The sequence below is a fragment of the Ictalurus punctatus genome, chromosome 2 (genome assembly GCF_001660625.3).
Source record: "Ictalurus punctatus breed USDA103 chromosome 2, Coco_2.0, whole genome shotgun sequence".
In the NCBI taxonomy this organism is placed as follows: Eukaryota; Metazoa; Chordata; class Actinopteri; order Siluriformes; family Ictaluridae; genus Ictalurus; species Ictalurus punctatus.
Window position 1 is genome coordinate 2,088,833 of NC_030417.2, and position 24,229 is coordinate 2,113,061.

General features: G+C 42.4%; 2 protein-coding genes across 2 annotated transcripts; one reads left to right on the top strand and one right to left on the bottom strand.

Moving 5' to 3' along the window:
* Positions 1–234: 234 nt before the first annotated feature.
* On the bottom strand, positions 235–9,144 carry LOC128629432 (tripartite motif-containing protein 16-like protein). The gene is made up of 6 exons (XM_053677545.1): positions 8,911–9,144; positions 7,987–8,342; positions 4,020–4,696; positions 1,804–1,885; positions 1,100–1,159; positions 235–968 (listed from the first exon to the last, which is right to left on the bottom strand). Exons 3-6 carry the CDS (start codon positions 4,617–4,619, stop codon positions 436–438), a joined length of 1,275 nt encoding a protein of 424 aa, XP_053533520.1. The 5' UTR covers positions 4,620–4,696; positions 7,987–8,342; positions 8,911–9,144; the 3' UTR covers positions 235–435.
* Positions 9,145–16,742: 7,598 nt separating this feature from the next.
* LOC108257640 (tripartite motif-containing protein 16) lies at positions 16,743–23,480 on the top strand. The gene is made up of 6 exons (XM_017455559.3): positions 16,743–17,640; positions 18,649–18,744; positions 18,851–19,084; positions 19,199–19,358; positions 22,527–22,586; positions 22,701–23,480. Exons 1-6 carry the CDS (start codon positions 17,041–17,043, stop codon positions 23,231–23,233), a joined length of 1,683 nt encoding a protein of 560 aa, XP_017311048.1. The 5' UTR covers positions 16,743–17,040; the 3' UTR covers positions 23,234–23,480.
* Positions 23,481–24,229: the final 749 nt, after the last annotated feature.

Consider the following 24,229-nt stretch of genomic DNA (forward strand, 5'->3'; position numbering starts at 1 on the left):
AGAAAGTGATAATTAATGATAAAGCACTGTGCAACACACACACACACACACACACACACACACACACACACACACACACACACATAAACACACACACACACACACACACACACACCATTTTAGAGGAGAAGCTCAAACCTAAAGGATTTCATATTTTAATGATATTTTACGCATGGTGCATGTATGCTGGACTAGATGCAGTGAAGATGGACATTTGAAATGAAAACAATCATACACACTCAACTGTATTATTTTTAATAAAGATATATTAAGAAACAAAACAAAGTTCTAATATGATTTACTTTATAATAGGCACAATTATAACATCCAAAAGTCCTAAATGACAGAGGAAAGAAGATAACAGTATTAATGAAAATTTCATGTTACAGCTTTTTTTTTTGTGCTTCATATGAAAAGTAAAAACACACCACCAGTTTATTGTGGATCACATAATCTCAGAGTTGATCCATAACAGTCGAGCATAAACCCAGCATACAGAGGCTGAGTGAATGTGGTGTGGACTCTGTGGAGGAGCTTCATTGTGTCAGAGATGCTGTAGAAGGACAGAGTTCCTGCACTGTGATCCACATACATTCCTATTCTGGAGGATGATGGAACTCTGAGATCAGTTTTAATGTTGTTGTGATAGAAAAAGAGAGAAGAAGAAGAATAACACTGCAGATTCCAGGACTGATTGTTGAGTCCAAACCAGCACTCATCAACCTGTCCTTTCCTGCTGATGTCTTTATATGAGACTGATATGTCCACACCAACACCGCTCCACTCCACCTCCCAGTAACAGCGTCCACACACACTCTCCTTACTCAACACCTGCCCGTAGTAGTCAAATCTCTCTGGATGATCAGAGTACTGCTGCTTTCTCTCACTGCGTGTCACCGCTCTGTTCCTCTCAGACAGAATGAGGTAATAATTTACTGTGTTGGGATCCAGAGTCAGATCACAGAAATCTAAACACATGACACATTAGATATTAATTATATTTATGTGGAGAGTGAGACACTCTGTATTTATGTGTGTGTGTGTGTGTGTGTGTGTGTGTGTGTGTGTGTGTGTGTGTGTGTGTGTGTTTTACACGTACACTGCAGAAAATCTTGTCTGCTCTTTGGTTCTGGGGGTAAAATGATGTGAACTGCTGCAGCTGTGGAGACACAGAAACAAAATGGAGAAGGAAAAATCAGGTGGTGTAAAAGACGGAAACAGTTTAAAGTGATCAGATTTGTGTCTGATGTTTAATCAGCGTTTTATTTTAGAAAACACATTCTCTAGCTGTGGGATTTAAATGAGATTTTTTCCTTGTGAATGACAGAGAAATAAACTTTATTAATAACATGAGCACGAGCAGAGAGCTGCTTTGGTGACTAATGACTACAGAAGAAATGTTCTGACTGAATAAATGTCATTCATATGACTTATAAACTCTCTCGGTCTCTCTCTCTTTGTAGGAGTGTGTGAATAAATGTGTGTGTGTCCTCTGTGCTTTATTCATAGTAGAATAACTGAAAATAAAACAAGATTTTACACTATTTCGGTCACGATTCGTGATGTAACGGAGATAAGGTAGGAGGCAATCTCAGTATGAACAGGTTTATTTAAGAGAGAGACAGGCAGACAAATCCAAAACAGCACACTGCTTAAAGGGGAACTCGTGACAATTAAGACATGAATAAAAAGTGTAACTGTATAAAATCATCGTTCCAGTAGAGGGCAGCAATAACAGGAAGTTCACGTAATCATAGGAAATCATTTCTGTGTGTTTTGGGGAAATTTGATGTCCTTCTTTACCGTCTCTCTTCAGCTCCTGCACCTTCTTCTGCTTCTCCTGGATTCTCTGCTGGGATTTCATCTGCTCCTCCTTTAACTCACTCTGTGAACATTTAGTTGATTAGGTTTTTTATTTACTCCACTTCCTCTACACATGAGCTCACACACACACGGATACTGTTGTTCTAATTGACAGAGGAGACCGCAGGCCAGTTATGCTGGTGTACAGCACTGATGGGATTTAAACTCACCTTCTCCTGTCTGTAAGGTGAATGCTTTTTGCTGCAACACTCATGAGGTTTAACGGTAATAAATTTAAAATATGTTTTACACAGCTGTGTCTCGAGCTGTTCTGTAAAGTTAGTGTGTACTGTGTGTGTGTTTATTAGTTGTGTTCTGTGTGCACATACTTAAAATGTAAAAGCCTGGATGATGGTTCCATGCCCAAGACGTCCCTTTTATTCCTCCCATATAATCCTGTTAATGAACTGCTTATATCTTTTTTTTTTTTAATACAGAAGTAAATTTTAAGAGGAGTAAGTCCACAAAATCTAGGTGGAGTAATGCAACGACAATATCTTCAATAAGAATCCGAATTCTGTAAAGCTGGAAGGCCAAGTGCAAAAAATGGAAATAAAAGAAGAGTGAAAAAGACTCCGCTGTGTAGGTGATGCAGTTCACCCCTATATCAAAAGTTTAACATAGTCTCCTGCTTCCTCCTCTGAAATAAAGTCCTTCTGAACACCGTTATGTGTAATGCGAAGCTGAGCTGGGTGAAGTATTCTATAGCGAGCTCCCTCAATACCACGAAGTTGACGCCGAACCTCATTAAATGCGGCTCGGGCCCGGGCTGTCTTGGCTGTGTAGTCAGGGAAAACGGAGATGGTCAAATCCCTCACTTTAATCCGCTGGAGCGCTCTTGCACAGTGTAAAATGTCAACACAGTCACTGTCATAGCGGAATCTGCACACAATAGCTCGTGGTCGTTCACCAGGCTTGGGCTTCGGCTGAAGGGTCCGGTGGGACCGGTCCAAAACCGGCTCCTTCTCCAGACCAAATGCCCCCTTTAACAAGGCCGCTACAGCAGCAGTTGTACAGGTGTCAGCGCCCTCTGGAACTCCCACTATCCTAACGCTATTGTGCCGTGACCTTGACTCCAAATCCTCACGTTTATTCTATAACTGAGTCACAGTCGCAGTGAGAGACTCGATAGTAGTCTTCATATGAACTATGTCATCGGTGCAACCGGAGAGAGCGTGCTCCATTTCCCCAACAGTACTTTTCAGTGTTGATATGGTGGCCTCGGTAGCAACTTTATCACCAGCCTGCTGTGTTTTCACGGCCTGCAGGTCAAGCTGGATAGTAAACAGCGCACCCCCGAGAGTCTCCTGGAGCTTCTGGAGCTCCTTTTCAAAAATATCGGCGATGTCCTTCCTCAGTAAAACCAGCAACTCAAGCCTGAGTGCGGTGAAGTCAGGGTCACCACTCGGCGATGTGGATACAGGGGGAGAAGGAGGCTCGCTCACGGCATGCACACTTGGCCTCCGTTGTGTCTGAATGCTACCACAGGTTTCCGTGTTCTTTCCACACATTATAATGTGCCAAAAAGTTAAAATTGCAAACAAGGAAACAGAGTAGAATAAGTCAAAATATATTGTATGACCGAAAACAGCAAATTAATTACAATTTTAATCGAAATCAGCAGGAGCTTCCAACTTCCCGTCCTACTCCATCGAACTCCGAATTCCCTAGCCTGCTTTTGTCTTTTTATTAGAGCGGCCTATTTAAAGCTGCAGGATGTAAGATTTCTACCATCCCTGGCAGAAAAATGCAACTGTGAACTACGTGCAGGAGAAATGTTTTGAAATGTGAGTTGCTTTACCCTGAGTCTGTCTATCTGTCTGTCTCTCTGTCTGTGTCTCTTTCTCTCGCTCTCGCTGTCTCTCTTTGTGAAATATGTGTGTTGCCCCACCCAGTCAGTAGAAACATTCACTTACCTGTCTGACAAGATTATGCCCATCACTGAGCAAGAAGAAATTAAACATAATTCAACTTAAATTCAACTTAATGATGATAAATTATATCTCAATAATCTTTTAATGCATTTGAAAAAATTCTTACGAATACACGAATGGAAAAAGATTTTTAACTTTAAATAAATTTTTAACCAGGTTAAAACAACTGATTGTAGACATAAGTAGAATTAATTGGTCCTAAAAAATGTCTCTAGTTCTCACCTGTTTTTCAGATCTGTACGCTTTAACTGAGACGGTGTCGTGGCTTTTGTGTTCATCCGTCATACACAGATAACAGATGAAGCTTTGGTCAGTACGACAGTAGATCTCCAGCACTTTATCATGCTCAGAGCAGATCTTCTCTTGTAGATTTCTAGAAGCTTCGACCAACTTGTGCTTTTTCAAACCAGGAATTTCAAGATGAGGTCTTAAATGAGTTTCACAAGAGGAAGCCAGACACATCAGACAGGACTTGATGGCTTTGTGTTTTCTCCCGGTGCAGAAATCACACTCCACATCTCCAGGTCCAGCGTAACAGTGAGCAGGAGAAGCAGCTTGGACTTCAGTCTTCTTCAGTTTCTCCACCACTTCAGCCAGCATGATGTTTCTGCGTAGAACAGGCCTTGGAGTGAAAGTGTCTCTGCACTGAGGACAGCGATACACTCTGCTCTCATCTTCCTGATCCCAGTAGTCATTAATACACACTATACAGTAACTGTGACCACAGGGGATCGTCACCGGATCCTTCAGTAGATGCAGACACACTGGACAGCTGAACTGATGCACTGAAAGCTGATCTACTGAAATACTGGCCTCGGCCATTTTCCTGAACTCAAACGCAGAGAGAGAGATTGCACTGAACTTTGAGCTTCGTTTTCTCTGAAATGAGGAGTGGCTTCCTGAGAGGGAGGGAGGGAGATATATATATATATATATATATATATATATATATATATATATATATATATATATATATATATATATATATATGTATATTGATTGATTGATTGATTGATTGATTTTATTCCTGAGCTTTGAATCCCTGTCTTGGGATGTGTTTTCTGTTGTTCTTTTATTTACTTTTATATATTTGTTCTAAAATCACAAGAAGACAGCAAAAAGTAGCACGTTTTTTTAAAATCTATAATATAAAACCCAATTCATGCTAAATAGATGCATTCATCAAATATTAATTCATTTAGATTATAAACTCAATTTTTCTGGAATATTAACGCTTCTGATTCTCTGTTAAATTTCCAAACAGTAGTGCCGTGCAGAATAATTAATACAATACTTCATTATAAGTGCGGAATCGTCCATAGACACTTTTTTTAGGTTAACACCTCAAATTAATTGTCTTGTTTGTTTGTTTGTTTTTCCTTTTTTAAAAATGTGTTTTTTAGGAAATACTATGAATTTTGTAGTGTTTGTTTTGACATTCGAGAGCTATGGCAACTAAATAAAACAATCTTCTATATTGCTACATAACCACCTCATCTTAATTAATATGCTACTTCTGACATGATCCTAGTGTACTGCTCTGAAATACGGGTGGAATCAATATAAAAATCTAGTTAGTATACACGTCTTGTACGTCACATCTCGGCCCACCTTCGAATCCTGGTGAGTGCAGGATAAATATTTCTGTGATTAATAAACTACAGTTTCCAAATAATAAACGAGTGAAATTTAAGCACTGATTAAAGTGCAGTACTATTTACTGTAGAGTAAATAGTAGCCTGGGGGATGGAGGGGAAGCTGGGGAAGCCATTGTCATGGAAACAGATGGATTTCTGGGCCCATTCCCAGTCATTCCCACATCTTCCTCCGTCCTCCATCTCTTCCTTAGTGGCAGAAAGAACTCATTATATTCTACGTGCAAGACCTTTTTTCCCTCCTTTAGAAAAAAAAACAAGAGGCTAAACTGAAATATACAATTTAGGAGTGTTTAGTAGTAGTTAAACTGTAGCTGAACAGTTTGCCCAGAACTCTGTCATATTTCCCAGAGTCCCATATTTGTTAAACAGACTGATTTCAATCAGCACACATCTCTTATAGGAGCTGTTACCCCCTCTGCTGGCTGCAAGACAAATTGCATTTGTAATGAAATCATCTGGGTTACGCATGTAACCCTGTTCCCTGAGAAGAGAACGAGACGTTGTGTTTAGCACAACACTATGGGGAGCACCTTTCGCGTGAGATCAGTATCTGAAGCTTGTGTCAAATCGTGCCTATTTATAGGCCTGCCACGATCACGCGACGTGGCAATTAAGCGTGCCGCGTGATATAAATATGGTACCTGTGAACCGCGCCATAAGCCTCTATTATCTGAAGCAAAGACGCAATTCACAGGCCTGCCCTGGTATGACAAAGCTACACGACGTCTCGTTCCCGTGTATGTGTAACCCAGACGTTCCCTTTCAAAGGGAACTTCAACATTGCATTTAGCATAACAGTATGGGAACGAGAATACCCACTCCGTCATACCAAGCGTACGGCCTGTTCAAAAAGACCCAAGCCTGAGGTCACTGCAAGACACTCGAGCCCGGGGTGGAATGAACATCCAGGCTGTAATAATGGATGAATATGTGAGGCGTAGACCACCTTGCAGCAGCACACACATCCTGTAAGGATACCCCTTTGGACAAAGCAATCGAGATTGCTTCGACTATCCAATTAGATATGCGCTGCTTTGATACAGCATCACCTCTACTGTCACCGCCAAAGCAGACCAGCGGCTGTTCCAACTTATGCCACTGGCCGAACCGGTGGATGTAAGTACAGAGAGTCCTTACTGGAAACAGCAGGTGCATTCTCTCTTGTTCCAATGTAGGGAATGGAGGAGGGCAGGAAGCCTGCAACACCACAGGATGGGCAGCCAATGTAGACACTTTAGGAATATAATCCGGCATAGGATACAGGAAGGCCTTAGCTAAACCAGGGGCAAAGTCAATTCAGGAAGGGGCAACAGAGCAAGCGAGCTCCAAAATGCAGCAGAGAGCCGAACCCGGAAAACAGAGCAAGAGATAGAGCAGCGCTCGTCCCCAGCTCCTCTTCCGGATCCATAAGAGATCCACCAAATCCACGAGGCTCCGAAACTCAGCTCGCTTCGGCTTCTGAGAAGAGCGCAAGTCGCGAACCGAGCTGCTTAATGTAGGCATTACCATGCGCAGTCTCTTGATGTTGCCATTGCATGCTACACTCATAAACACGTCACCCAGAAAGTGTGCACTACTTCCCGTCATGAAACAGGAGCAAGCTGTAACACACTTCCTGAATTCTCTCACTCACATTTTTCTCTCTCACTCATTCCTTTTTTTCTTATCTTTTTTAAAGGGATAGACAAGTTCTGAGATTTTGAGAAAATATTTTTTTGTTTCTTTACACAAACAACTGACATGCAGTCTTTCGCTGAAGATAATAAAGGCCGATGGCGCGGTTCACAGGTGCCACGTTTATATCACGCAATAGGCTTAATTGCCACGTCACCTGATGATGGCAGGCCTATAAATTGACATGATTTTACACAAGCTTCAGATACCAGTCACGCACGAGAGGCGCTCCCCATAGTGTTATGCTAAACGCAATGTTGAAGTTTCCTTTGAAAGGGAACCCTTTCCTCATCTAGCCCTATCCACCTCTTGAATCTACCTGACAACTACCTACTCCCTGTGAGTCGCTTTTGAAGTAAAATTGGTGGAGATTTTTAAAAATATATAAATAAATAAACTCAGTTCCAACTGGGTCCTAATTTCAGGGCAGCCTGAGATGATTAAACTAGTCATCTTGATAATGCATATCACAGTTCTCATAATGTGTCTTTAAATCAGTGTTGTGGTTTTAGAAACATTTTTATAGCATAGCATATAGAAATACCTATATCATAGAGTGATATAGGTATGTCTGACAAATTAACGGAAAACACCGCCAGCTCAGCATCTCTATATCTCTTTATATCTGTTACCTTCTCCATTTCCACTCTCATTTTTCATTACTCTCTGATTCTCCTTCTCTCCCTCTCGCTTGTCTCTTTCTCAATTTCTAAACCACATATATGTTTCTCTCTTATTTTCTCAGCCTTTCTGGCTCCATCTTCTTTTCCATTACTCTCACTCTCACTATAATGACTCTGGTGGAAACTCAACCCACTTGCCATGAAACTAGTAACCAGAAACAGATTAATACACACATTAGTGGAGTCTTTGTACTGTATTGCTGCCAGGTTTTCAGATATCATCTCTCTCCATTTAAACTTCTGACTTTCTGTGTTCATGACATGCCTCAAGGCATGAACACACGACACCACAGTGATGCTGAGTCGTGTGTTTTTTCCCCCAAGGAAAAAAAAAACCTTTTGAGATACAACCCTTTTCTCCCCCACACATCATGTTCTTGTCTTCACCAGTTGGTGTTCAGTTGATGTTGAGAGCTGCCACTCTTCCATGCTAGCCAAGGTCGTTTTTTTGTCCTGGAAACCAATTTGTATCCTCTCTGGGTGGCATATAGATATTCCCAGGGCTCTACGTTTCCCTCAGTGATATATTCCTGCAAAATTATACATAAAGGGTCCTATGGTTAAGGATTATAAAGGGTTCCAGTTGTCATAGTTGGGGTAATTTGTAATGCATGGATGATTTCAAATGTCCTGAGAACATAGAACCCTGAAAGACATAGGGGGTCTAAGATCATAGAGCGTGGGGAAAATGGGTACCTGAAATCTTGGGCCCTGAGAACATGAAATCTATGAAAAATATAGGACTCTATAAAAATTGGGCTTGTGAGGGAAATGACTCATTTTTACTTTGTAATAATTTTGTTCTTGTTCATGTTCATCAGAGGATAATACCTAAGAAAGCCATGTCATGACACTGAGATCAGTACAGAATGTTTATCTGCTTACAGAGACACAAACATGTTCGTCTGTCCAAGATCCTAAAACAAAGCCTCTTCGAATTGCCTCAAACTGCTTCTTATCGGTACACAGAATTATGTCATGTTCTGTGTTTCATATATATACTAGTGGTTTAATACAAGGGCTTCAGAGCGCTCTCATTATTCTATCCTGCTTTATTCTATCCTGTGTTAACCATCTTTCTGTAATAAACCTTCTTACCTTCAGAGGACGAGTCTGCGAGTGTTGTCTAATTTCCACGACAATTTGGCGTCTCCTGGCTGGGCTGCGCGAGACTTTTCAGCTTTTCTGGACAACAAGCAAACCGGAGGACGTTTGAGGAAAAGTTTCACCCTGAAGTCCGTGTTAACACGCAGGCGGTTTGTCCTTTATGGTGCAGAGTGAAAGACCGATACAGCCTTAACACTGACTGGTAGGAATCATCAAGAATTTAGAATTAGAATTTTATAAAGTCATCGTGTATTGCTGTCTCTATGGAAGAAAAACAATGATGTTTCAGGAACTTCGCCTCTGCGACGGCAGACATATTGATGTTTCTTAGATCACAGCTTCAAATCTAAGATATATAACGACGGGTATATATAGAGAGAGATAATTACGTTAAAAATATTTGCTAACGGAAAGAGTCTGGTTCAAGCAATGAATAAGTAAAGAGAGTACTTTTTAAGTGTGTATGTGCGTGTGAGAGAGAATATGTGTGTGTGTGTGTGTGAGTGTGTGAGTGTGTGTGTTTGTTGTAGACGTACCTATTAGAAACTGGTCTCTGCTCTTTGGCTCTGAGAGTATAATCTGACGTGTTCAACTGTGGAGACAGAAATAAAATGGTCTGATGATAAAAAGCATAAAGTCAGATTATTGTGTAAATCATCACTTGTGTGCAGCTGTCCTATAGGAGTAAACTATCTAAAATTTATCCCAATGTTCCTGACACGTATGAAAAATGCAAACGTTCACCCTGTGACCTCAGTCATATGTTTGCTCTCTGTCCCAAACCCCACGCTGAAATCTGTTATGTTCTACTTCTCAACAAGTGAGTCTCCACATTGGACAAAAATGGAATCTCATAATCTAACCCTACCTCTTCCCTCATATATATACTCAGACACAGCAAAAAGACTACGGAAACAAACTAAAAACACAATTGTAAAACACAAAAATATGGTACGATGTACAAAAACATTTAAAGGACTTACATTCATTATCGCAATATAGTCCAATATGAGGCAATCATTTTTTTTGTTCCAGGAAGAGCGGATGCTACGTTCAAATTGTGGGATTCTAAGGGACTTAAAATAATCCAAGATCTTTATCTGACAGATTCTGATATTATGATGTCTTTTAAGCATTTGAGGCTTAAGTTCAGCCATAATAGGAAACATTTTTTGAAATACCTCTAGCTTAGGAGCAGGAAGTGTGTCACTTAATTTCAGAAATCAGTAGAATTTTTATACGTCATTGGGAATACATTCAGATCTTACACTTTCATTCCCTTTACATGTGTAACTGATTATCCTAGGCCGAGTCGAAATGCAGCGTTTTAATCTTTAGTGTTTTTACTGATTTAATATTAACATTTATTTCACAGTTGGGGATTAATGAGGAAATGTGCATGGAGTTTTACTGACAAATTACTGACCATAAAACACCTCAAATCACTATTTTGTTGGATCACACAACCTCACAGTTGTTCCTGATTTAGAGATAAAATCCCAGTAGAGCCAGAATAGAGGCTGAGTGAATGTGGTGTGGACTCTGTGGAGGAGCTTCATCATGTCAGAGATGCTGTAGAAGGACAGAGTTCCCGCACTGTGATCCACATACACTCCTATTCTGGAGGATGATGGAACTCCAAGATCAGTCATTGTGCCAGAAAGAGAGAGAAGAAGAAGAACACCACAGACTCCAGGACTGATTGTTGAATCCAAACCAACACTCAGTACCCTCTCCTTTCCTGCTGATGTCTTTATATGAGACTGATATATACACATGAGTGTATGAATGGGTGTGTGCATGGGTGTGTGAACGGGTGTGTGAACGGATGTGTGAATGTGTGTATGAATGGGTGTATGAATGGGTGTGAATGAGTGTGTGAATTGTGTGTGAATGGGTGTGTGAACGGGAGTATGAATGGGTGTGTGAACGAGAGTATAAATGGGTGTGTGAATGGATGTGTGAACGGGTGTATGAACGGGTGTGAATTGGTGTGTGGCTGGGTGTATGAATGGGTGTATGAATGGGTGTGTGAATGTGTGTGAATGGTTGTGTGAATGGTATGTGAAGGTGTGTGAATGGGCGTGAATAGGTGTATGAATGGGTGTATGAATGGGTGTATGAATGCGTGTGTGAAAGGGTGTATGAATGGGTGTGAATGGGTGTGAATGGGTGTATGAATGGGTGTGTGAATGGGTGTATGAATGGTTGTGTGAATGGGTGTCTGAATGGGTGTGTGAATGGGTGTATGAATGGGTGTGATAGAGCTTTTAGAACTACTTCCTCTTACCTTCTCAAGGGGCGGAGTCTTCATACCGCTGGGCTCGAGAACCTTTGAAGTCCTTTCACTTATACTGAAGAAGTTGGTAACAAAGGAATTTACTGTTGAAGTAAATTATACAAATCGTACTTTATATGGACGTCGGCTTATTAAAGAACAAAAGGATTACAATTATCTTAACTCAGAATATAAAGAAAATAAAATAAAGAACAACCACAGACTACGCAGAGTCTGTTAATGGTTTTCTGTTAAGAAGAGAAATAAAGAATAACCGTAGACCACGCAGGATCTGATAGTTTTTTTTTCCTTCACAAGAAATTAACACGACAAAATCTTCACCCGAGGAAATGGCAACTATACACTCAACTTTCCTCAGTATACATACAGTTTTTTGATTGTAGTTTTAGGTGCTAGGTTCTAAGCTATTGCTCAAGACCACAACGCTTTCTCAAAGGTCCCAGGTTACGAGTGCTAGCTCTGAAGCTGCATGTAGAAAACAGAAAGCATGCCCTTATTTGGGTTTTTAACAGAGAGACACAGAGGTTGGGAAATTGTGGTATAGAGCGCTAGCTTTGAAGCTGTGTGGTTTTGAGCGCTAGTTGTAAAAACACGATGTAAAAATAGGGTGTATGTTTTTACTGGGTTTTCCTCATATTTATCTCTGAACGTTCTATCAGTTTTTCTAATTCATCTATTTGTCTAGTAAAAGCAGAGGGTCTCGGTTCTTTAGTACAATCTTGTGCTTTTTTTTCTATTTCTTCTGTGTACCTTTGCCCATATCTCTGATTTAGTTTCCTAATGCCTTCAGTTCTCCTGTATTTAGCACACTCCTTTAACATTTCAGCCTCAGCTCTCATTTGATTCAACACACTCAGTATACCATCACATTCTTTCACTAAACGATTATCTTTCAATATCAGCTTTTCAGTTCTCTTTACATCCAGCGTGTCAAGCTGTAAATTTCTCAGGTCTGGCTGGAGGAGCATAATGTCAGGAATAGCTTTCTTAGCAGCCCCAGAACCAGAAGATTTTTCACTTCGTCTTCCGCCATGTTGCTGGGTACCTGGGGACTGGCTTGTCCCCTATCTTCTTCTTGGCCCTCTTTTTCTCCTGACATGAGTGTGTTTCCCTGGGCTGTCAAGGTTGAGGTTCTTTACGCAGTTTAACCATAACACATAATGTTATACATAGTTTAACCATAACACATAATGTTAACATAATGTATTACATCAGCTTGTATTTTACATTAAGCAAGAAATAACAGCAGGGCTGAGGCTACATATTCCTGAGATCTAAATCTCCTACAATACCCTCTCGTGGAGTCTCAGCCCTACAGTATCATTATCTACGAACCCCACAGAAGCTGGGGAGGGTAGTTCCAAATGGAAGGTAATCATCACACCACATTTGGACACCTAGCTCGAATTCAGCTAGAATTTGAAAATGCCATTGGCAATGGTAAAATTTAGGAATCAGGGTACACTCCCACCATTCTGGGTCCCTTTTCAAAACATGTGAATTTAAGGGGCCTAATCCATTTTAAAAATGTGGTCAGAGGCGTTCAGAATCTTTGCGCAATGAGCGTAAGTAATTAATGTAGAGCCAGCAGCAGGTAATACCCCAGGGTGGTCCCCAGTTCCTCAAGATTCTCTGGGGACACCAGCCTCTGGGGATAAGTTCCATTTTGACCCCCCATCGGCAGGGGAATTGTACAGCGCCACGCAGCCAGCTAAGTGACCTGAGAATCTGGGGCTTCCCCCCGCAGGGGAGTTTCACCATGCTGCGCAGTCCAGAGGTGAAGGCTGGCCTAGAAATTTTTTTTGGGGGGGGCAATGAGGGCAGCAGAGCTCCAGCCTGAGGCCTATGGGGAGGTCTCAGCGGTGGAGCCCCCACCTGAGGTCAACATGGCGACCTCAGAGCGACAGCTTGAGGCGGCTGAGGAGGCCGTCCCGCTGCCCTGCCCGGCCGGGGAGGCCGTCATGCTGCCCTGCACAGCCGAGGAAGCTGTCCCGCTGCCCTGCACAGCCAAGGAAGCCATCCTGCTGTCCAGCCCAGCTGAGGAGGTCGTCACGCTGCCCTGCACAGCCGAGGAAGCCGTCCTGCTGCCCTGCCCGGCCGAGAAGGCCGCCCAGCGTTCCAGTGCTGCCGGAGGCGGCGCCCAGTATTCCAGTGCCGCGGGGGGCAGTGCCCAGCATCCCAGAGCTGCTGGGGGCGGCGCCCGGCATTCCAGGGGCGGCGCCCAGAATTACAGTACCACTGGGGGCGGTGCCCAGCATCCCAGTGCTGCCGGAGGCGGCGTCCTGTATTCCAGAGCCGGCGCCCAGCATTCCAGAGCCGCCGGGGGCGATGCCCTGCATTCCAGAGCCAGCGCCCAGCGTTCCAGAGCCTCCCGGGGTGGCACCTTGAATTCCAGAGCCGCCGCCCAGCATTCCAGTGCCGCTGGGGGCAGTGCTCCGACTTTCAACCCCGGTGCTGCTCCGCCCCTCTGCTGCCCGACAGAGGCTGCCTCGCTTTCCGTGGCAGCAAGAGACAGTTCGCACAGGGGCCCAGGACCCCCGTTGGAGGGGGGTTCTTGGTGCTCCGGGAGGAGCACCCTTTGGAGGGGGGTTCTGTTACGCCACGGCCAGCAGAGGGGACTGCGGCATGGCTTCTGACTGGTCATGTGAATCTTTTGTTTTCGTTTGCTTCCTGCTTGGACATTGACTGACTTAAGTCTGATCATGCCTCTGATTTGCCCCAGGTGTCCATGTTTTGGTTTGATTATGTTGACTATTTAAACCCCTCGGTGACTGCACACTTTGCGCAGTATTATTTGGTTTACGTTTGTCATGTCAAGGAAGTATGACGGTATGTGCTAACGTGTAGCATGCTAGCGGTCATAGCTAGATGTCCAGAGTTTAAGTATAGTCAGTAGAGACCGTGCTCCCTGTGTTTTGTTTGTCTGCTAAGTAATAAAGACTTTGACCTGCACCTGCATCTGCCTCCAGTCCCGTTTCCTAACACTCTCACTTTTTCGCACAACAACATTTTGACTGCGCTCAGAGTTCCATCATCCTACAGAATAGGAGTGTATGTGGATCACAGTGCAGGAATTCTGTCTTTCTACAGCATCTCTGACACGATGAAGCTCCTCCACAGAGTCTACACCTGTGATTTTTTTTTTCATTAAAATGAGCAGCCTAGGGGCGCACGGTGGATTAGCGGTTAGCATGTTCGCCTCACACCTCATGGGTTGTGTGTTCGATTCCCACCGTGGCCCTCTGTGTGTGGGTTTGTATGTTCTCCCCGTACTGTGAGGGTTTCTTCTGGGGACTCCGGTTTCCTCCCCAGTCCAAACACATGCATGGTAGGCTGATTGGCATGAACAGGTGTGCGAATGTTTGGGATTGTGCCCTGCAATGGATAGGCGCCTCATCCAGGGTGTACCCCGCCTTGTGCCCCATGCTCCCTGGGATAGACTCCAGGTTCCCCGCGACACAGTACAATAAGCGGTATAGAAAATGGATGGATGAGAAATCTTTCCTTTTGATATCAAAATTGATTCAAATGATGCTATAATATGAGTCTTTTTTTATTTATATTTCCTAATTTCCATTTATAAAGCTAAATCTTCTATCCTCTTTCTTTTACAAGCTTTTCATGTTATAAATGTGACTATCTTTTTTTAAAACATTGTTTCTAAACACATGCTTTATAGTAAACAACTGCTATCATCGCAGGCACCTCATTTGTTTCACATTTCAAACTTTGCAGTTTTGATTATTATTATTGAGATTAATGATCATTTGTATCACTTTGAAAAACTTATGTTGTGTTATTCTGTCTGTATCTCCTTATATTATCTAACTGTATCAATTATAGCAAGATATCAAGTGTGTAATATCATTAAAGTATTAATATTTCATCAAACATTTTTCTCAGTAAATGTATTTTTTTCATGCCAGGTTGGATAATGTAGCTAATGATTATGCGAACATTAGCATAAACACAATAAGCCAACAGCCTCGTACCCTTGTATACTGCCCTGACAAATATCCCTAGATTAGCGCAAAGCTTTTCTGCTTCAATGCTTCTTGTACTTAAGGTTTTGATTGCTGAACTGGCAGGCTGTGATAATGTCTGCACTCTTATTTATCTTTTCATTTACTTGGAAAATCATATCGCATTATAAGTAACATGCATCACATAGACTAATCTTCAGCATGACCCAGTGCATATGTTCCATCTCAGCTGCTGAGCACAAAGCGAGGGATGAGTACATCTCCGAAGCTCTCAGATAGGGATATATTTATCCCTCTACATCACCAGCATCAGCTGAATTCATTTATACGCAAAAGAAAGGAAAGGTGCTCTAACTTTATTTAATTAATTACAGAGAATCAATCCAAATGACTGTCAACTACCATTATCCTCTGCCTCTGGTTCCACCAGTCCTCAAAAAGCTTAAAGAATGTATTTATCACTAAACTTGCTTGTACCTCACTTTGCATTCTTCAGGTAGATGAGAGTTAAACAGGTTTTTAGCACCTCCTCAGGTCACTATGAATACTGCATAATGCTGTATGATCTCAGTGATGCCCCTCTCATGTTTCAGTTTCTCATAAGAAATGTTCTGCTTGATATGCTGTGAAAATTCATCAGCACTTATATCGACAATACTCTCATCTCATTCTCGGCTGGGAAAACACTTGAAGAGTCAGTTGCATGTTAAAGGATAGAAGTATGTCCAAGGTCACATAACTGGGATACATATAAGTAAAGAATGGGTGTTCATGGACCAAGCCAAGGTCAACATGGTGAAAATATGTCTTCTTCCCAAATCAGTTAAGCAGTTTCAGAGGTTTCTGAGATTTGTTATATTCTACAGTTTTATTCTTGGATTCATTTCCATAAAAACTCAAACTGAGTCTGTTTATTGATTATACTGTATCTTGCTTTCTTAAGAGAGGAGGCCAATCTTCATGGAGAAATAGGAGATTAGAGTAGGTCTCACATTGGGTTACCAGCCAGAGGCAAATGGGCAGGTGTAGAGAGCAAACCAGGCAGATTTCCGAAAAAAGTTCTGTGAATGCAATCAAGAGGACTGAGCTTGATATTTACCCATGGTCAGAATACACCCAGAACTCACTTTGTCACACAACTAACCATTGGCACCTTGAACAATTTGCTCAGTAAAAGAAAATTTTAAGGTTTTGCGTATATAGTCAAATCTTAAATTCACAATATTGTGGAGGAAAACTGCAGTATCTCATAGACTGAAAGGGATATGGCACAGTATAGAGGATAACCTCGGTCCACTGCTTTGTTGAGAATTTCAAACGAGACATCCTGATTGTCCAGGTCCACGTTCTAAAGGGAGATTATAGAGGATTTCAGCTCCCAGAATGAACAAGAGGTGTTCTGTCACATCATCTTGAACTACATTCCCCAGAATCCACCCTGACATCACAACACGCCATATTCCAACTATATTTCCCATCAGCCTCATGGACTACGAACCATGTCACATGACTCAGTCACACGCTGTGACTCACATACCACATCACATGACTTGAGAGTTCTCTGAGAGTGTTTAGTCTTTTCCTATAACGATGGTCTGAATCTGAAGGAGGGTTAGAGGGAGAAGAAATGGTTAACAAAGGAGTGTTTATAACCTCTCTGTCTTTGTGTCCTCCTCCCTCCCTTCTTCTCGCTTTCTCTCGCTCTCTCTCATATATACGCGTATACACTCACACACAGAACCAGGAAGTTCATTTCAGTGAAAACGAAACTCAGAGTGCCCCTCTCTCTCTCTCTCTCTGTCTCTCTCTCTCTCTCTGTCAGTGTGTGAGTTCAGGAAAATGGCAGAGGCGAGTATTTCATTAGATCAGCTTTCGGTGGATCAGTTCAGCTGTCCAGTGTGTCTGGATCTACTGAAGGATCCGGTGATGATCCCCTGTGGTCACAGTTTCTGTAAGGTGTGTATTAATGACTGCTGGGATCAGGAAGAAAAGAGCGAAGTGTATTGCTGTCCTCAGTGCAGAGACACTTTCACTCCGAGGCCTGTTCTACAGAGAAACAACATGCTGGCTGAAGTGGTGGAGAAACTGAAAAAGACTGAAGTCCAAGCTGCTTCTCCTGCTCACTGTTACGCTGGACCTGGAGATGTGGAGTGTGATTTCTGCACCGGGAGAAAACACAAAGCCATCAAGTCCTGTCTGATGTGTCTGGCCTCCTTTTGTGAAACTCATCTGAAACCTCATCTTGAAATTCCTGGTTTGAAAAAGCACAAGTTGGTTGAAGCCTCTGAAAATCTAGAAGAGAAGAACTGCTCTGAGCATGATAAAGTGCTGGAGATCTACTGTCGTACTGACCAAAGCTTCATCTGTTATCTGTGTACGATGCATAAACACAGAGGACACAATACTGTAGGAGCTAAAGCAGAGAGAACTGAAAAACAGGTGAGAAATGGAAGTCTAAAATATTCAGGCAATTTATATTTCTAATCTAATGGGGCTGAAGGTTTTCACTTCAAGCAGGAGACACACCTCATTTCACTTTTTAAAAAAAAAAAATCATTTGGTTTCCATCTTTAAATTGACTCATAAGTTGTTTTTTTTTTTCAGTTCAGGCTCTAACTATAACAACTCAGTAATGAATATAATAACTTTGATAATGCTGAGTTCTGATTTTCACCACTGTAATTAAAATAAAGAAATCACAGACCCCCTGGTTATACTTCACAGACAGTTCCCTGAACCCAACATTGAGAACCACTGCTCTAGTTAGCTTTAGATCACACGTCAGCTACCCAGTGGAGAAGGTGAAGGCGAACACACACGGAGGAGACCACTAATTCTTCCACATACAGTACATTAGCTCACTGACCCTCATGATTGGTTAGTGTCACTCTGATTGACAGAGGAGAGAGTAAAGCAGTAACTTCCACCCAGAGAGCAGGGTAAATTATGTCTGATTGGTGGATCATCGGGATTCTAACTCACGATCTCCTATTAATAAAGCGAGCTGACTTTGTCTTAATATTTAAAAAATACATAACGTAATGCATTTTTGTAGTAGGTGTTATTTGTGATGTAATCCACTGGTTCCCATCAACACTCCAGGAATTCTAAAATACATTTGAGTGTTTTCCTTCTCAACCACACCAACATTGATTTAAAATTAGTCTAGTTTTAAGCAGATTGTATTAGATGAGTTAAAGCAGTGAAAACAGATAAATATGCAGGACAGTATTGTATTGTATGACCTTTGGAATTCTGCATTTATGAAAAATGTCACTACATCAACATTTCCATGTTTTAATTCTTGAAGAACTAAATAAATTTATATTTAGAGATGGTCAACCATCTCCATGACACAGCAGCTCACAGTTATATTCATCAACAACTGAACCCCAAAGCCAGACTTTTACACTTTAATAAGGTGCTCCGTTAACCATTAATCTGCAGAGAGAGTTAAAGGAGGAGCAGATGAAATCCCAGCAGAGAATCCAGGAGAAGCAGAAGAAGGTGCAGGAGCTGAAACAGGCTGTGAACACTATAAAGGTGAGCAGTGAGCATAGACAGAGCTGCTCCTAGAAACACACATAACATGGACAACGAGTCATTTAGATAGATGAGCTTTAAATCGTGTGTGTATGTCTCCTAACAGCTCAGTGCACAGACAGCAGTGGAGGACAGTGAGAGGATCTTTACTGAGATGATCAGCTCCATGGAGAAAAGGCGCTCGGAGGTGACGGAGCTGATCAGAGCTCAGGAAAAGGCTGAACTGAGTCGAGCTGAACGACTCCTGGAGCAACTGGAGCAGGAGATCGCTGATCTTCAGAGGAGAGTCACTGAGCTGGAGCAGCTTTCACACACAGACGATCACATACATTTCCTCCAGGTAACACTGACTGTCTGATCTATATATACACACACGCACGCCTGTCTGTGTACTCACACTTGTATATTTCTGCACCTTTCTCCTTCTTCATGATGTTTTTCTTTCTCTCTGTAGAATTTCCAGTCTCTCTATGTCTCTTCTGGACGTGAGGTCTCACCCAGCATCACTGTCAATCAACATCTCTCATTTGATGGAGTAAGGAAATCTCTCTATGATCTGAAAAAGAGACTTGAGGAATTCTGCCAGAAGGAATTCATCAAAATCCCTGAACATGGTAAGAGAAACTGTTCTGCTGGAAAATCATTACTTTCTCTGCAGTACGGTAATGAGAGACATCAAATTTCCCCAAAACACACAGACTTGATTTCAAGTGATTATGTGAGGGGATTACTTGATGTGCTTTGGGTGTTTTCTTCAGGTACGCTGATTTCCTTCCCCAGTCCAAGACATGCATTGTAGGCTGGTTGACATTTCCAAATTTCCCCATAGTGTGTAAATATGAGTGCAATTATGCCCCTGCGATGAATTGGCACCCTGTCCAGTGTGGAAAATACTGTCAAATGTGTCTCCATAGGTTCTGTTCAACATAGAAAAGGGTCACCGGGTCCAGTTCAGAGCTTGAGGTGTGCTCATCACATTAGTCAGCACAGAGCAGAGCCCGATATTAGCGCAGGAAGTAAGATCTCTTTTGGACAAAGGGGCCATAGAATATGTACCCCTTTCTCTGAGGGGGAGAGGTTTTTACAGCCCTTATTTCCTGATCCGCAAAAATGATGGGGGAGTATGCGGCGAATTTTAGATCTGTGTCATCTGAACCGTACTCTTCGGACATAGAGGTTCAAGATGTTTATGCTCAAACTTATTGTTCCAAAGATTCGAGGACTGTTTTGTGATGATAGATCTAAAAGACATATATTTCCACATAGAAATATTGCCCAGTCACAGGAAGTTCCAGAGGTTCACGTTTGGAGGTAACATGTACCAATATCGGGTTCTTCCCTTCGGCCTAGCTTTATCCCTTCAGACCTTCACAAAGTGCATGGATGCTGCTCTGGTTCCCTTGCGACTCCAGGGCATCTGTGTTCTAAACTAACTGGAAGACTGGTTAATTCTAGCGCGATCCATGAAGTTAGCGATTGAGATGTTGTTCTCGCACACATGAGAAGCTGGGGGCTCAGGTTGAACCCCAAGAAAAGTATGCTTTCTCCAGTGCAGAGGACGACTTTTCTAGGGGTCATATGGGTTTCTACTACGATGAGGGCGTATCTATCCCCAACACATGTAGGGTCAATCTGATCAACATTGATCAAGATAAAGCTGGGTCTGGGCATCCCCTGCAGTCTCTATGAGAGACTCTTGGGGGTTATGGAAGCTGCATCCAACGTCATACCTTTGAGCCTATTGCACATGAGACCATTTCAATGGTGGCTGATAAGTCGGGGGTTTCGTCCAACAATGAAACCCCTGAGAGTAATCAGTGTCATGCAGCAATGCCTACAAGCTCTGAGAATTTGAAGGTGTCCCTGGTTTCTAGCCTCGGGTCACACTCTAGGGGTATCTCTTTACTGCAGGACAATAATGACAGACGCCTCCCTCATGGGCTGTGGCGCGGTCTTAGACTGATGTCCAGCTCACGGTCTCTGGCCTTCATCTAGAGGGGCATATAAATTGCCTAGAAATCCAGGCCGTATTCTGCCACTGAAATTCTTTCTTCCTCAGTTGAGAGGTCATCATGTTTTAGTTGTGACGAACAATATAAATCAACCACCAGGGAGGGTTACGTTCATGCCCCCTGTTTAGCTGGGAACAAATAATTCTTCTCTGGACGGAATGAAAGTTTTTGTCAGTGAGTGCAATGTACATTCTGGGTAACCAGAATATATCCTGTCGAGGCAGGGGCTGAGGCCGGGGATTGGAGGCTCCATCCTCAAGTGGTGGAGTCCATATGGTGAAGATTTGGCCAAGCGGAAGTGGATGTGTTCACCTCCGAGGAGGCAACACACTGCCCGCTGTGGTTCGCCCTCACTCTTCCCGCACCATTAGAGCTGGACACATGGCTGATGTCATGTCTGTATGCCTTTCCTCCAATCGCTCTGCTCCCACATGTTCTAGCGAGAGTTCACCAAGACCATCAAAGTCTGCTGCTAGTAGCACCTTATTGGCCAGATTGAATATGGTTCTCAGAGATAATATCCCTGCTAGACCGCACTCCCAGGGAGTTTCCCATTCACAGGGATCTACTGTCTCAAGCCAGCGGGATGATTTATCACCTTTAGCCAGAACTATGGAAACTGTGGGTCTGGCCCCTGAGGGGCACCAGCTTATAGATTCCAGTCTCTCAACTGAGGGTGTAGAAACCATGTTTAACGCTAGACCACCATCCATGAGAAAATTGTATGTGCTCAAGCGGTGACTTTTTGCCTCGTGGTGTGAGGAACATCATTTAAACCCAGTAAACTGTGCAATACCTACAGTCCTGGAGTTCTTACAGGGATGTTTCTCAACAGGGTTGGCTCCTTCTACAATTAGAGTTTACGTGACTTCCATTTCAGCCAGTCACGCCCCTATTGATGGTGCCTCTGTTGCCATCGAGGTTTATGCGTAGTGTCAGGCAGTTGAGGCCCATCTACAGACCACGCATACCTTTTTGGGATCTTCTGTGGTCCTGGAAGGTCTGTCAGGTGTGCCATTTGAACCCTTAGACTCAGACTCAGAGAAGCTTCTGACTCTGAAGGTAGCTTTTCTGCTGGCCCTGACATCTCTAAAGTGAGTAGGAGACGTACAAAGACATTACAGTTTGGACATGGATTCCACCCCGGGCTCGAGGGTCTTGCAGTGACCATCAGGTTCTGACCTTTTTGAACAGGCCTTACTCTCAGTATGACGGAATGGGTATACTCGTTCCCCCAGCATGGAGCTCACATAACGTTGAGTTCCCTTTGAAAGGGAATGTCTGGGTTACACATGTAACCCTGATCCCTGAGAAGAGAATGAGATGTTGCATAGCTTTTTCATACTGGGGTATGCTGGTGAATTGCATCTTCACTTTAGATAATAAAAGCTGATGACGTGTTTTACAGGCACCAAATTTTTGTCATGCAACGCGCGAAATGCCACATCACCTGACCACGGCAGACCTATAAATAGGTGTAATTGTACACAGACTTCAGATACTGGTCACACGTGAGGGTGCTTCCCACAGCGTGAAGCTCACGCAACGTCTCGTTCCTTTCTCAGGGAACAGGGAACCCAGACATTTTTGATCCTGTTCCCATTATACTGTTTTGCGCTTCTCGTTCATGCCTAGTTTTGCTTGTTTGCTGATCGCCTGACCCTGTGCCTTCGTGCGTTCTTTGTCAGACACAAATTGTATCACTTTAAACTGTTTCTGCCTTTTACAGCACCTGATTTTTCCTTCTCCATTTTGTTTCTGTCACAACAGCTGCAGCAGTTCAGATGATTTTACCCTCAGAACCAAAGATCAGAGAAGATTTTCTGCACTGTATGTGTAACACACACACACACACACACACACACACACACACACACACACACACACACACAGGTGTCTCACTCTTAACATAAAAATATAATTTTTCATTTGTCATGTGTTTAGATTTCTGTGATCTGACTCTGGATCCCAACACAGTAAATTATAACCTCATTCTGTCTGAGAAGAACAGAGCGGTGACGTGCAGTGAGAGAAGGCAGCCGTATTCTGATCATCCAGAGAGATTTGATTCCTTGTGGCAGGTGTTGAGTAAGGAGAGTGTGTGTGGGCGCTGTTACTGGGAGGTGGAGTGGAGCAGTGAGAGAAGTGTGTTCATATCAGTCTCATATAAAGACATCAGCAGGAAAGGGCAGGGTAAGGAGCGTTGGTTTGGAGGCAACAATCAGTCCTGGAGTCTCCGGTGTTTTTCTTCTTCTCTCTTTTTCTGGCACAACAACATTAAAACTGATCTCAGAGTTCCATCATCCTCCAGAATAGGAGTGTATGTGGATCACAGTGCAGGAACTCTGTCCTTCTACAGCGTCTCTGAAACGATGAAGCTCCTCCACAGAGTCCACACCACATTCACTCAGCCTCTATACACTGGGTTCTGGTTGCGCTGTTACGGATCAACTGTGAGATTATGTGATTCAAAATAAAATATTAGTAATGCGATTTTATTGAATTAAAATTAGCAACTTTTTTTTAAATATCAAACTTAATTCAAATATAGATATAATATGAGTAACTTATTTTATATTTCCTAATTGTCATTAATACTGTTACAGCTTCTTTATTCTGTCCTTTAAGAGATTTTAATGTTATGATAATGTGGCTATTATTGGAAAAAAAGCATCCACATTGTTCCTTATTTTGTTTTTGAATAAAACTATTATATTAAACACATCCTATAATTGCTGGTGTGTTTTTTAGTATTATTATTATTATTTCAAATATAACATTTTTAGGTTTCCAGTTCAGAATAATATTATTAGACTGGTGTTCTCGTGTATCACAACTACCAAATTTATAATGTAACCTCAGATTTTGAAAATAAATAAATAAACATAATGTATTGTGTTACTTTGTTTGTAATTCTTAATATTATCTGTCTACTAACTGCATCCTTTACAGCAATACAACAACTGCATGATATTATTAAATGATTACGTTTTTCCAGTGAAGGTTTTTTATTCTGTTTTTATTATTATTCATGAACTAGGCTTAATCATGGACTTAACAAGAGACGACTATAGCTACCAGTTTAGCATTATTGTCATATCACAGCAAACCAGTGACTACATTTCCCATCCTGCACTGCGGCCTACAAACACGGCTGCCATGGACTGCAATTCCCAGAACACTCACCTTCATTCTAATCATGCACACCTGCATCATTTTCACAGCACTCACAACCACAGTATAAAGAGACTGTTTGAACGCAATGACTTTGTGAAGTATTGAGTGCAGTCACCGTGCCAAACCTTTGTTGATGTTTTTTGATCTTGTCTCTTGATCTTGTCTCTTGATCTTGTCTCTTGTCTCTTGTTTCTCATTCTAATTACTACCCCCCCCCCCACACACACACACCTCATCACTAAATTTCTCATTACTACCCCCCCCCCCCCCCCCCCCCCCCAGGTGTCTAAGCTTCT

What these genes read in the sequence shown, in the direction of transcription:
- LOC108257640 (XM_017455559.3), top strand. Translation starts at nt 17,041, where the DNA reads ATGGCAGAGGCGAGTATTTCATTAGATCAGCTTTCGGTGGATCAGTTC. An exon ending in CATCAAAATCCCTGAACATG is followed by an intron (nt 19,359 to 22,526) that starts GTAAGAGAAACT and finishes CTGTCACAACAG; the next exon opens with CTGCAGCAGTTCAGATGATT. An exon ending in CAGAGAAGATTTTCTGCACT is followed by an intron (nt 22,587 to 22,700) that starts GTATGTGTAACA and finishes TCATGTGTTTAG; the next exon opens with ATTTCTGTGATCTGACTCTG.
- LOC128629432 (XM_053677545.1), bottom strand. Translation starts at nt 4,619, where the DNA reads ATGGCCGAGGCCAGTATTTCAGTAGATCAGCTTTCAGTGCATCAGTTC. An exon ending in CGTACAGATCTGAAAAACAG is followed by an intron (nt 1,886 to 4,019) that starts GTGAGAACTAGA and finishes AAATGTTCACAG; the next exon opens with AGTGAGTTAAAGGAGGAGCA. An exon ending in GCAGGAGCTGAAGAGAGACG is followed by an intron (nt 1,160 to 1,803) that starts GTAAAGAAGGAC and finishes GTGTCTCCACAG; the next exon opens with CTGCAGCAGTTCACATCATT.